The 14446-nt window shown below is 36.3% G+C and overlaps 1 protein-coding gene across 7 annotated transcripts in view; it reads right to left on the bottom strand.

Annotated features, from left to right (window-relative positions):
- Positions 1 to 14446, bottom strand: part of ZNF148 (zinc finger protein 148) — a 126425-nt gene that overhangs the window by 29377 nt on the left and 82602 nt on the right. For all 7 annotated transcript variants that reach the window (XM_027061063.2, XM_027061065.2, XM_027061068.2 and 4 more), the window contains 2 exons: positions 6644 to 6767; positions 5155 to 5238 (listed from right to left, as the gene is read on the bottom strand). In XM_027061063.2, the coding sequence (XP_026916864.1) occupies positions 5155 to 5238; positions 6644 to 6767 (208 nt within the window). The remainder of the gene's footprint in view (positions 1 to 5154; positions 5239 to 6643; positions 6768 to 14446) is intronic.

Raw genomic sequence — 14446 nt, forward strand, 5'->3', positions numbered from 1 at the left:
TGTTAAAGCTTTATATGTATTTTATGTGTAATCAAATCTTTTAGTGTGAACTATCAACAGTTTTACAGAGGGAAAAAACCTGGTTTCTGGCTTTGTTAAACCAGAGAAATGTCAGTCACAGCAATCTGTAGTTAGTTCCCTGCTTAATCTTTCTTGGCAGGCTCTGCCCATGCCAGTGCTAGTATCTAGCTTCAGCAATCATAGTGCCAGCAGCAAGTAATGCAGGCAACATCCTCAGTAGCAAAAACAGTATTCAGTTCCTTCATCTCCACAAACAAGAGTTAAACTCTAACTAGGTCTGTAACATTTTCCTTTAATGAGACCTCTCTCTATTATAGCTAATAAACTACAGATTGGGGATTCAAATAAGAGGAAAAAATTGTATGTTTTATTAATAACTGAACTATAATGAAGGAAGTACAAAGTGTTGAGTTAATTTAGTCAAGGGTGAATCAACATTCTTACTCCACCCCACTAGCCCAACTGGTTTTTAAAAAAAGAAAATGCTATCGTTCAGCCTTTTAACATGGTTGCGAATAAAAGTCAGAGTCAAAAGGAAAAGCAGCTCAACATGTTTCAGGTGTAAAGAGTGCTAACTTAGGTGACAGGTTTTCCAGGTTCTTATGTTTCATCTATACAATTGTATGTATGAAGAACTAAAGCTTTTAAAAAGCTTTTTCTTAATGTTTATTTTTAAGAGAGAGACGGACACAGTGTGAGCGGGGGAGGGGCGGAGAGAGAGGGAGACAGAATCTGAAGCTGGCTCCAGGCAGAGAGCTGCAACACCGAGCCCAAAGTGGGGCTCGAACTCACAAACTCATGACCACGATCTGAGCCAAAGTCGGACACTTGACCAACCGAGCCACCCAGGCGCCCCCAAAGCCTTAAAAAAAAGGAAAAGAAACTAATGAAAATGCTTAACTCTGAATGATTTGGTTTATTTTCAAAATCCTTTTTATTTTAGGGAGGAAGAACATTCTATAAAAACTTCCCCACGTACAAAAATGGCTCCTGACATCTTACTAATGAGATAAAAATAAATTATGAAAACTGCCATACTATAAAAAATAACCATGATTTGCTAAAACAGGCAGAATATCAAGATAGGTATTCTGTGGTTTACTATTTATTGGAATTTAGAGAACTAATACAAAATTAAAATAAAATATTGAGGGGCAGCTGGGTGGTTCAGTCAGTTAGGCATCCGACTTGATTTCAGCTCAGTCATGATATCTCAAGGTTCGTGAGATCCAGCTCTGCATCAGGCTCTGCACTACAGCATGGAGCCTGCTTGGGGTTCATATTCATTCTCTCTCTCCCCCTCTCCCCCTCCCAAAACAAATAAAATAAAATAAAATATTGAAAATTATATTAAGTTCTTTACACCTCAAACCCATACCCCCTTCTCCATGGCAGCAGACTGCCACTTCCTTAGAGTAAAAGTGTGACAAGGTGCCTAGAGAAGAACATAACTGGATATATGTTATTTGAAAACTTAGTCTATATATGCATTTGAAAATGCAAAGGAAAAGACACCATAGATAAAATAAAAGTACATGATGACATCGTAAATCTGCCAGTGACAATGAATGCTTAACTTTGGTATGTACGTGACCCTAAACAAAATGATCAATTAAGATGTTTATGTTCAATCTTGGCTTCAAGTCCAAACCTTCTCTTCCATATTCCCAAACATACCGTAAGCAAAGGGCCTAGAACACATTCACAAAGAAGATAGAAATCTCCCATAAATGCCAAAAATAGCAGTCCCAAGAATATTTGCCCTTTTCAATGCTTTAGGCTACAGCTTTAACCAGAATTTCATGGATCAGCCTCTAGATGAAACAGTACTCCCCCTAAAAATGATATTTCATAGGTTAAGCCACATTCTGGAAACATTATTAAGTGATAACCTGTCCAAGCTGAGTTTTACAATTTTCTATTTGAAAAGCAAATCAAGCTTTTGGTTTTTAAAAGCCACAGATTTCTTGATTGGTGACAAAAGCAGTCAAGCAGGTAATGATTTTCAATCGTGTTGCAAATAGAGCAGAGTACAGGCTTGGAGGCTGGGAAAGCTAGAGGAGTCAGTAGAATGAGGCCTAGAGGAATGAGGGAGACCATAAGGAAAACTGAGCCTGTAGGAACTAGCAGTTCTTCTCATGACATGACCTTTGAGGATCAGTTGATAAATGACTCATTACCTTCTAGACAATTTAAAAATGGATAAAAATACACAAAATTTCTTTACTGCCATAACTACTTCGATGCATTCTTCTAAATTAAGAACCTAGAGAGAGAAAGCCTTGACATGGGCAAACTTTAGGGCACTGCCCCCCTCTCCAAAACTAAAAGCCATTTAAAACATGAAAGAAGAACAGTAAGGACAGAATAATACATGTTGGAGAACATATTTGTGGTTCTAAATATATATTCCCAGATAGGTATAGCTTACAGGTATCTCGATTACAAGACAAAAATACCTTACTGTCTTCAGAAAGAGTCCATAAAAAGAACCAAGAAAATGAAGAAGGAAAAGCAATTCCCTTTTTGTCAGTTCCATCTGGGGGGTTGAGGTGGGGTGAACAGTGAAGCAAACTGAGTCTCTCTTCAAAAGAAACTTTTCTCTGTTAAGGAACCATAGTTACTGGTTTGCTCTGGTTGTTCCTCTCAATTTCTCATCTTTTTCTAACTGTATACTCTATAACATGAGAACCCCAGCCTTTGCTTCCGTCCTTTTTAGATATTACTAAATATCTTAGGAAGGTATTTACTAAATAACTTAGGAAGGCTAAGCTGTAAGTGGCTTAGTGGCATAGCAAGAAAAACTCAAAACAGTCCAAAGATATTGTTCTGCTTCTAGTCCCATTCTGCAGTTAAGTGATTTCACATGTATATCTGGAGTCACAGAGTTAAGTTGGAATCTTAGCTCCATCATATATTTACCAGATTATATAAATTTAGAAAAATTTCTTAACTTCTTCTGTGTGCTTCATCTTACTTCCTCAACAAAAAATGTGGACAGTAATAGCACCTCTTTCAAGATTAATGTGAGAACTAAATGAGCTATTTAACAAAATATTTATTAGCACAATATCTGATCTTAGTAAATTATCAATAAATATTAACTACCCATTATAACCTGTTTAAATCCAAGATACCCTTCCTGGCCTAGCACAGTTGTTTTTCCAGTGAGATTACAGAGTTATGACCAGCACATTAAAGAAAAATTTACTAGAACAGAACAGAAAATAGCAGAGTGCAGTAACAGAAAGTACTGTTTCAAAAATCTTTTTGTCAGATACACACACACACACACACACACACACACACACACACACACTCCCCTCTTTCCCCCCACCCCCTCTCTCTCAACTGAGCCTCCTGCAGTTTTTCTGTGTTCCCTTCCCTATATACCCTTAATAGCTAACACATCTGACTCTTGCTCAAGGGCACAACAGCATGTTGTATAAAACTCTACAACACTTCTCACACTGTGCTTGTTTATATGTATGTCTCTCCCATTAGAATATAAATTTCATGGAAACTACCTTATATTGCCTGTGTATTTCTGATACCTGAAAAATACTGAAGGCTCAGTAAATTTTTGTTGAATGAATGAGTAAATCATCAAAACCTAATAGGTATTAAGAACATACAAAATTATTTAAGCAGTTTGTCATTACCTGATCAGGTTTTATTACTGTACAGAAATACAAATTTGGCTACAAGTTGCATAAAATCAATAAAGTTGTTCTTTCTCCCAAAGTGCCTATTACACTCCCTTCCATCTGGAAGTGATGAATACATGTTTACTTAACAAACTGAAATGGATGTTATGCATAATGATCTCTGAAAAGTAGAACTTTAAAGTATATACATGTGCTGCACAGTTGGAAGTTTTATTTAAGGAGACTGGCCACATTCATGCTTCTTTGTTAGGGGCAAAAAGAAAGGGCAGTTATTAGGCAGAAGAAGTTGCTTCTTTTATATGACAAACTGTCCAGGATGCCCTTTCATAGGTACTACAGGTACCCTGAGAAAACATCAAAATAATAACACTGGGCAGATACTTGCTTAATTACTTAATATAGAAAAATATGAACATTAGTATTTTCAATATTCATATATCACCATCATTCCCAAATCTGTTTAAATGTTAAGAATCAAAGTGATACCAATTCACCAACTCTGCTTTTGTTCCATCACAAAAAGGCAAAACACTAGAAATAAATTCTAAAGAAACACTTTTCACCATGCTTATAGACATCAAAGTCAAAAGCTAACAGTCTACTAAGTCAAGGTTATATATAAAACTTGGTTTTACATTTGTCAAAAAATAAAATAAAATAAAATAAAATAAAATAAAATAAAAGCAAATAAACACCTGCTCTAAAATAAGACTTAACTTTTTAAGGTATGGGTTCCTTTATAAGTGATCTAAAATATTTGTTTCTAAATCATTAACAACTTAGCCCAAAAAACTGGAAGTCTCCAATTTATTAGGATTACAACTCTCTTGACACAGTAAGCTATATACATGAACTAGTAAGGGAAAAAAAGTGTGGTATCTTAGGGCTCAGGCATTTTGCTTCTTGCCACTAATTAATATGAACGATAATTACCTAACCCTAAACTTTTGAAACATCTTAGGAAAAAGCTATTTCACAAAAATCTTCTTACATCCTTTTAAATATATTTTATTATCGGGGCGCCTGGGTGGCGCAGTCGGTTAAGCGTCCGACTTCAGCCAGGTCACGATCTCGCAGTCCGTGAGTTCGAGCCCCGCGTCGGGCTCTGGGCTGATGGCTCAGAGCCTGGAGCCTGTTTCCAATTCTGTGTCTCCCTCTCTCTCTGCCCCTCCCCCATTCATGCTCTGTCTCTCTCTGTCCCAAAAATAAATAAACGTTGGAAAAAAAAAAATTTAAATATATTTTATTATGAAATTCTATTTCAAAGTAATTTACTGGGCTTGGACATTAAAGCCAAGTCTTAACAGTTAAGATTGATTTATTGAAAGGAAAAATCTAAACTATGATATACACTCTTAAGAAACAAAACTGATGAAAAGTGGCAAGCAGTTGCTATCTGTTAAAAATTTTTCCCCATATTTGGAATGATAAACTTAATGACCCTAAGAAGGGTGGCAACACTCACCAGTATGAATCTTCTCATGTCTCTGTAGCAGGTACTTCTGTATGAAACGCATGTCACATTGACTACATTGAAATGGTTTTTCACCTTAAAATAATTTCACATCCACAAATTAGTTACTGGATAAAACACAGTTCATAGTTACTATTTCTGAGGAAAGATAAATCTTGAAAGCCCAAATTCTTGAAAATTCCAAATTATCCATAAAATATTTTTATACTATTCATTAATTTAACAGAATTTTATTTCCTCAATTTCCCCCCCACAATTAGAAAATACACATTCTCACAATCATAGAAAGAGGAGATCAAATCTGCTCTATATCTGAAAAAAAGGAAAAGGAAAGGAAAGGGAGAGAGAGAAGGAAAGGAAAAGGAAAAGAAGAAAGAGAGGGAAGGAGAAAACAATCGAAAAATCAGAAGACTAGAAAGAACTCTACAGGTTATCTACGGTATCTTAAACATCTCTTCTTTCTTTTTATCCAAAAGAAGATCCACCCACCTTGTTCTCTGTGGCTAACTATCACTTTATGCCCTTTCAATTATTTTCTCCAGGACTTTGGGAACTTTCAAACATCTTTTTCCTTTTTTTTTTTTTTTAAATCTTGTCTCTTCAATCATTCCTTCTCTGCTGGAACCTCTCCTAGTAAGTATTCTTCAGGTCTGTCCTTTGCAAACAAACTTTCCAGAAATCCTGAAACACTCCAACCTTATTACTTTCTCTCATTCCTTTTCACCATTTCTTCTTAATAGAATAGTTTACCCCATGTTTCAAATCCTCCACCACCCACTTGTGCTTTAACCCTTATACTCTGCTTTCTTAAAAGCTACTCGTGCTCTCTTTGCTATTTATTCTAACAGCTCTTCTTCAGTTCTCTATTCCTCTTTATCCTCTATGAAGGTTGTGCCATTGCTGATTATACCCTCCTTGGAACTGTCTCTTCTTTGAGTTTCTGGGATACTGTAATTTCCTAGTTCATCAAACGTACCTTACTACTCTATCTTCCCACCCCATATCCTTTAATTTAACCTACGTGTCCAGTGTGTTTCCCCAAGGATCTGTGATTAGTCTTTAGTTCTGCTCTCTATAATGTCATGTTCTTAATTATCATTTTTTAATATCTGATTCCCAAATTCCTATTTCAAACTCCATCTGGATGTCTTGCAGAGAAAAATAAATGTTGATAGGCTTTTAATAATACATTCTTTAACAGTTTCTCTAACTGAAAAGAACACATTAAGCCAGATAAGTGTTTAATTATATTATATATAATTATAATTATAATTAATTAATTATGCACATTCGTGCCCATTGTTTTCTCATTTAAAGTTTTCCTGGTTTCCTTCTGATATTCTGGCCTATGAAATCTCTGATTTGAAATAAATACCTGGTTAGTTACAGTCTTAGAAATGAATGACATTTACACAAAGATGAAAATAGTAAAGATAATAATCTCTTAATGGCCATAGGCCCATTTTAATTCAAGAAATACCTGTATGAATGAACACATGTCTCTGTAAGTGATAGTTCGTTCTAAAGGCAGCATTGCAGTGCTCACAAACGTGAGATTTAGGGGTTTTCAAACCAAGTGATCCATCCTCATTTATTGTAAGGATCTAGTTAAAAACAAAAAAAGATAAAAACAAAAGAAGTCTTAAAAACATAATACTCACAAAGGTAACGCTTTTAATTTTTTTATTTGTTTTTTAAGTGTTTAATTATTTTTGAGAGACAGAGCATGAATGGGGGAGGAGCAGAGAGAGAAAGAGACACAGAATCCAAAGCAGGCTCCAGGCTCTAGGCTCTGAGCTGGTCAGCAGAGAACCTGATGCAGGGCTCGAACCCACGAACTGTGAGATCAAGACCTGAGTCGGAGTCCGATGCTTAACCAATTGAGCCACCCAGGCGCCCCAAGGTAATGCCTTTAATGCAAACAATGGTCACCAGAAATTATGACATTTTTCCCCCAAACTTGAAAAGGTTATTAGAATAATGTTATCACTAATTGTAGGAAGGTACAATGTGACTCAGAATGGTAAAAATTAGTAGTAAAACCTTGGAACTTGGTTAAATAAGATCTCAGCACTCTGTCCCTTCTTCAAAGCTGATGTCTAACAGAGTCCCTAAGTGCTCTCTGCTAGGGTGAGTATAACTTTATTTTCAATTTCAAACTGTCACAAACATAGGACAAAAGTTTTATGTTTTAGATACATATGGCATAAATATCAATCAGCATAGGACTGGTTAAATAAATCATGGAAAATGAATACAATTTAATGTTATGTGGCTGTAACATAAAATGAGAAAACTCTCTATATATTTATATGGAAAAAGCTCCAGGATTTATTAAGTAAAATATTCAAGGTTAGAATTTTGTACACAATTCTGCATATTTTTGTATATAAAAAAGTACATACAAGGATATATATTTGTATATGCATAATATTTAAGAAGGGTACACATAAAACATGTATAGTAGCCTTGGTTGTGATGGCAGGAACTTGGCAGAGAGGAGATAAAGTGGGAGGGGGACTCTACGCTGTTTATACTTAAACGCTCTTCTGAACTATATAAATGCTACCTGTTGCATTTCCAACCCCCCTTTTTTAAAGAAGAGAAAAAGAGCAATCTAAGTTTTCAAGTCATCCAGCATAGAATTTCGAGTCTGGTTCAGTCTAGGATGTCTAAGGTTATTTATTCTAAGACTACTAAGCTACTGTTGAGCACATTCCTAAAAACATTTATTGGATAAATAAATCAGAATGGCTATGGAGAAGGAAGATGGGTGACAAAGAAATCAACCTTATCTTCCTGGGCTTCATGAGGTTGAGACTATTACGGGCCTGGTTTGGGCAGGGCCAGAGAGCAGCTCACCTTTGGGTTTCATGTATTCCAATTTATCAATCATTTGTTCCACATGCAACATTAAACTGACTCATCGGACACACAGCAGAGTAAAAATAAATAATCTTTTTTTTTTTCATTACTGAGAAGAAATGAGATAGCAGAATATGATGTGAAGATAACAAAGAAAACTAGTAGGAGATCAGATCAGGAGAAGCACAGCAAGTAAGAGGGAAACAATACTGGAGGTGGGGGCATATAGAGTGGGAACTATGAAACTGTGTCCCACATAGGGTACAACAATCTATGTAACATCTTAGGAAATACAAAGGCCTGTGGAAACTGATTAGGGCCTGTAAACACAGCTATGACCCTTTCTCAAACCTAGAAAACAGGAGAGGTAAGAGGGGAAAGGCTTTAATTTTTTAAAACATTTTTTTACTTTAAATTCAGGAAGACAACTCAGCCTGTACTGTATGTAAATCAATGGTAATTATCATGCAAATTACACAGGATATTTGGGTTCTGGGCAAACTGCCAATGTGGTCAACAAAGCTTCAAAGTCTTATGCACCAGAGTCATAAAGAGAAACATTTGGCACAAAAATGGAAGTGGGTGTCACAGCTTCCTGATGAGAGTCAGTAAGAAGAGAAAGCTTCATCTCTGGCCAGTTTAAAATTTTTTGACCCCTCCAAGTCACAAAATAATATGCAAGTTAACACTGGGCAAAACAGAACAAAACAAAAACAAAAAAACCCACACAAAATCTTTTAAAACAAGATTCAAAATATCTCGAACATAAAATAAATAACAAAAAGATGTTAAGCACTTTATATAAAACATAACCAAAAACAAGATAGCACCAGGTATTTTTCCACATATGTTGATAACAATTACAAAGATCCAAGTGCCAAAACCCATGGCAGCGCAATAGCTTTCGGTGGCATAGCAACTGCAAGGAAAGGCTCTGTAAGGAACCAATCTGGCCCAAGTTACTTAATGTGAAACGGATGTCATCCCTGACTGTACAAAGCCCTTTTATGAAGAGTTAAGGAGTCCCAGGTCATTGTTTTCTGGCATTGGAGGTAGTGCTGCCTTTTATTAAGGTGGATTTTATAGATGAAACAGCTAACACTGACTTGTGAATAAGAAAACTGAAAAATCTAGCATATTTTTAAATTCAAAGAAAAATTCTTGGACATTTTATATTTAATTTTTTTTCTTTTTTTAGGCCAGAATAACAAACATATTTGTATAAAAGATACTGAGTAAAATTCATCTTGCCTCAGAATTCCAGTGGCTCTTCCAATTTGTAATCTGTTTTAAATAAAACCATGTAATTTTGTTGTTTTACTCATCACTATAGCCCCAGTATCCAAAATGGTGTCTGGAACATAGTGAGACTATAAATGTCCAATGACGTGGCTACCTGCTACCCATACGAAACATCCTCACAGCTCACCACTTTATTCTTTTTAAAAATTTCTGCCAAAAGTGATGCCTTTCAATTTTTCAAAGTTACTGAACAGCGCCAGAGAGGTGGGTATGCCAAGAACAAAAGTCCCTTAGTGAAAAGAAATGGCACATTAATATATGAAAAATTTTCTTCCTTGGTATAAATGTGGCTTCTGTTCTTGTTCACAATCTTTCAAGATCTTTTCGTTGAAGGCGATCTACCAGTTAAATGTGTCTGCCTTAGAGATTAGCAGTCCCATTTGCTACTAACCCAGTACCATAAAATATTTTTGCTTTTCTTTTCCCCCTCAACATATGAATACGATTACAACCAAAGATTTTAGATTTCAAGGTGTAAGTCCTAAAATGCCTCCTATAATATCGCCACATGCTTTATCTTGCTTCCTGTCACTCCTGCTTTTGGAGAAATATGGCATATTATACAGACCAAGCAATTGGGCTTTATCATGAATAGAGAAATTAGTAAGAGTCCAAACAATACTCAACATATTTGATTTTCTTAGCTGTTTATAAATTTAAGAGAGAATTTCTCAGTAAAAAATTTCAAAACTGAATGGAACTCCTCAATTAATCCACTTTCTTAATCTCATGGTCCATTAGTAGATATAGACACCCCTCAGTGAAAAAAAGTTTTACTGTCCGAAAAGACAGACATGATTTTCTCCATTCTCTATCTGCGACGTACTATTAAAAGTATTAAGGCATATTTTAAGCTAATGATTGTAAATTTTATCATACATTCTTTTTTTTTAAATGTTTATTTTTGAAAGAGAGAGCAAGTGAGAGAGCAGGGGAAGGACAGCAAATCCCAAGCAGGCTCCATGCTGTCTGCACAGAGCCTGATGCAGGGCTTGAAACCACAAAACAAATCTTGAGATCATGACTTGAGCCCTGAGCTACCCAGGTGCCCCATCATACATTCTTAAATCAATGTAAACCATCTTCTACACCAACAAAAACCAAAAGACAATGTAGAGGTGATAGTTTAAGTTTCTCATCTGTTGTGAGTCAGTTCACTGCAAGTGGGGGTGGAGAATGAGATCTTCTAAAATTCTCTTTATTCTGGGATGCCTGGGTGGTTCAGTTGGTTAGGCGTCCGACTTTGGCTCAGGTCATGATCTCATGTCTCATGAGTTTGAGCCCCACATCAGGCTCTGTGCTGACAGCTCGGAGCCTGGAACCTACTTTCGACTCTGTGTGTGTCTCTCTCTGTCCCTACCTTGCTCACACTCTCTCTCAAAAATAAAACAGAACAACGCCAGTCAGAGTGGCCAAAATGAACAAATCAGGAGACTATAGATGCTGGAGAGGATGTGGAGAAACGGGAACCCTCTTGCACTGTTGGTGGGAATGCAAATTGGTGCAGCCGCTCTGGAAAGCAGTGTGGAGGTTCCTCAGAAAATTAAAAATAGACCTACCCTATGACCCAGCAATAGCACTGCTAGGAATTTATCCAAGGGATACAGGAGTACTGATGCATAGGGGCACTTGTACCCCAATGTTTATAGCAGCACTCTCAACAATAGCCAAGATATGGAAAGAGCCTAAATGTCCATCAACTGATGAATGGATAAAGAAATTGTGGTTTATATACACAATGCAGTACTACGTGGCAATGAGAAAGAATGAAATACAGCAACGTGGATGGTACTAGAGAGTGTGATGTTAAGTGAAATAAGCCATACAGAGAAAGACAGATACCATATGGTTTCACTCTTATGTGGATCCTGAGAAACTTAACAGGAACCCATGGGGGAGGGGAAGGAAAAAAAAAAGAGGTTAGAGTGGGAGACAGCCAAAGCATAAGAGACTGTTAAAAACTGAGAACAAACTGAGGGTTGATGGGGGGTGGGAGAGAGGAGAGGGTGGGTGATGGGTATTGAGGAGGGCACCTTTTGGGATGAGCACTGGGTGTTGTATGGAAACCAATTTGACAATAAATTTCATATATAAAATAAAAAAATAAATAATAAAACAGAACATTAAAAATAATAAATTAATTAATTAAAAAATCTCTTTATTCTTCAAATCCTATTAGAAATAAAAGAATAGTGCAATTTCAAAGACATACGACAAAATAACACAGCAATAACCACCACAACATCTTGACCATCCTGGTTATCTCTGATATCCCACCCTCACACTGTCACTTTGATTCTTCAGATTTTTACTATCTCTCCATACTAGATTTTATATATTACAAATTTCATTTTAAAATGAAAAGCTTTTCAGGCCATGTCATGGGATCAAGCCCTGTGTCAGGATTCATACTGAGTATGGAGTCTGCTTAAGATTCCCTCTTTCGGGGCGGCACCTGGGTGGCTCAGTTAAACATCCAACTTCAGCTCAGATCATGATCTCACGGTCCATGAGTTTGAGCCCCGAATTGGCATCACTGCTGTCAGCACAAAACCAGCTTTGGATCCTCTGCCCCCCGCCCCGCCCCTTCCCTGCTCTCTCTCTCAAAAATAAGTTAACATTAAAAAAAAAAAAAAAAGATTCTCTTTCTCTAAAATAAAAAAATAAACAATAATTTAAAATGACAAGCTTCTGATAGTGCCAGAACATGAAATTCACTATCTTGTAAGTATGGTACAATAACTAATGCTCAGCATAATAACCATGAGTTTTAGAAAGAGTCATTTCTCTCAGGTTTCCTAAATACTAGGCAAAAAAAAATGTGCAATAGTTTTTAAAGAAAGGTTTACATCAAAATATTTTTTAAAGTTAGGGGGGTTTGGTTTTATGGGAAAATTATTTATCCAGAATACAGAACTCCCTGGGAAATGAGAGAAATAAAATATTAATACTTCTTTTACTAATGTTCCTCTTCATTTTTCTCTTAAATACTATTCTGTACTTCTATTCCTGGTCTTATAAGCAGTTCTTCAGCTTCAACACCACTTCTTCCACAACCAAGTTAACGCGTAGAAGAAAGTATGACAAATGCCTGGTAATATCTATTTCTCTGTCCCCTTTAATTAAGTTTTCTCAATTTTATATAATTTAAGATCTTTTTGATACCAAAATCACAAATCTTTTCTGGGAACCAATGGTTTATAATAAATTGCTGAGAAAGGATTCTCTATATTTACAATCTATGTGATTTGTGGAATATTCTATGCTTTCTGAGTTCAACATAACTTTGAATAATCAATTTCTACGCAGAGCACCTAAAGTATTGTAACAAACATAGTTCCCTTCTTCAGCACTTGGTAAGAGATTCTGGCATATAATAGGCAACCAAACTGTTTGCTGAGAGAATGAATGAAAAAGGAGATACATTTCAGAATAAAGAAGCAATTAAAAGTACTCTGCTCTATCACATTCAATTACTAAGACATTTGAAAAGACCTATAAAATGTATACAATACTGAATTAAGATAATATTGTTATTTTACTGAAAAAGATTCTTAGGGGCAGCTGGGTGGCTTAGTCCATTAAGTTTCCAATCTTGATTTCAGCTCAGGTCATAATCTCACAATTCGTGTGTTAGAGCCCCACTTTGGGCACAGCACAGAGCCTGCTTGGGATTCTGTCTCCCTCTCTATCTGCCCCAACCACTTTTGTGCTCTCCCTCTCAAAAACAAATAAATAGGGGTGCCTGGGTGGCTCAGTCAGTTAAGTACTTGACTCTTGATTTTGGCTCAGGTCATGATCTCACGGTTTCATGGGTTTAAGCCCTACGTTGGGCTCTGTGCACTGACCAGGTGGAATCTGCTTGAGATTCTCCCTCTCTCCGTGTCCCTCCCCTGCTCTCACTCGCTTTCAAAATAAACGTCAAAAATTTTTTTTTAAATTAAGATTTTTAGAGTTCATTGATGTTAACTCAATAATCCTCATAAAAACTTTGTGGTGTGAAATGTTACTTCCTGATTCACATAACAAGTCAGTATCAAAGTAATATCTCATTTGTTCAGAAACTTCTAGTATTAAGACTTGAGATTCCCAAGCTTAAACATAAATCACAATTGCCTTGGACTCTTTTAAAAAAGTACAAATGGAAAGCCCCACAACAAGAATCCCCAGGGATGAGGCCTGGGTATTTAAACCTGGAAAAGCCAGGGCAGGGTGCCTGGGTGGCTCAGCTGGGTGAGCATCCGACTCTTGGTTTCAGCTCAGGTCATGATCTCACAGTTTGTAAATTCAAGCCCCGCAACAGGCTCTGTGCTAACAGTGTGGAGCCTGCTTAGGATCTCTCTCTCCCTCTCTCTACCCCTCCCCCACTGTCTCTCGAAATAAATAAATAAACTTAAGAAAAAAATTTTTTAACTGGAAAAGCCCTATAGGGGATTCTAATGACAGCCAGGAGGACACCCACTAACATGAATGTACTGAGAATGAATTAAGTTTACTAAGACTTTTCACACATTTCTAATAACTTCAGTTCTCCATAGTCCTAATCCACAACAAAACAGAAAAAGATTCAAAGGGGCAATGGAACTAAGTATAGCAATGTAAAAATGAATAGCATGTCATTAAAAAAATGAGACAATGAGCAAGTATAAGCAGTCAAAAAATACTTAAAGTCTACCAGCCAGGAGTTTTCAGGGTAAGGGGGGAAAAGCCCCAATATCTCAAGTCCTCCCAAAGGGCTTCGTTAGAATACATACAAGTTTTGTAAACATTTACATCATCAACATAGACATTAGACTAGACATTATAGTTCAAATGCGTTATATTTAAAAAGAAAACACATTAAAAATTTCCAATGAAGTGGTTAAAATTAAATTAAATTTGGCATTTAAAAGGGGCAAGATTTTATTATGTAGGGAACTTACTTTCATAAAACAGCTTAATCCAGGATAGTACCAAATAACTTGACCTAGCTAACATTCCTTAGTTTGACTACCCTCTTCTTCTTCAGAGATGTTGCCAAGTGCATTTTAGCAATTTTCAATTTTTAAGATGACAATGCTTTGCCATACGATAAAGGCTTAGAAAGCAATTATTGCTTCAAATCCACAGCAGCTAA

The sequence above is a fragment of the Acinonyx jubatus genome, chromosome C2 (assembly GCF_027475565.1).
Source record: "Acinonyx jubatus isolate Ajub_Pintada_27869175 chromosome C2, VMU_Ajub_asm_v1.0, whole genome shotgun sequence".
In the NCBI taxonomy this organism is placed as follows: domain Eukaryota; kingdom Metazoa; phylum Chordata; class Mammalia; order Carnivora; family Felidae; genus Acinonyx; species Acinonyx jubatus.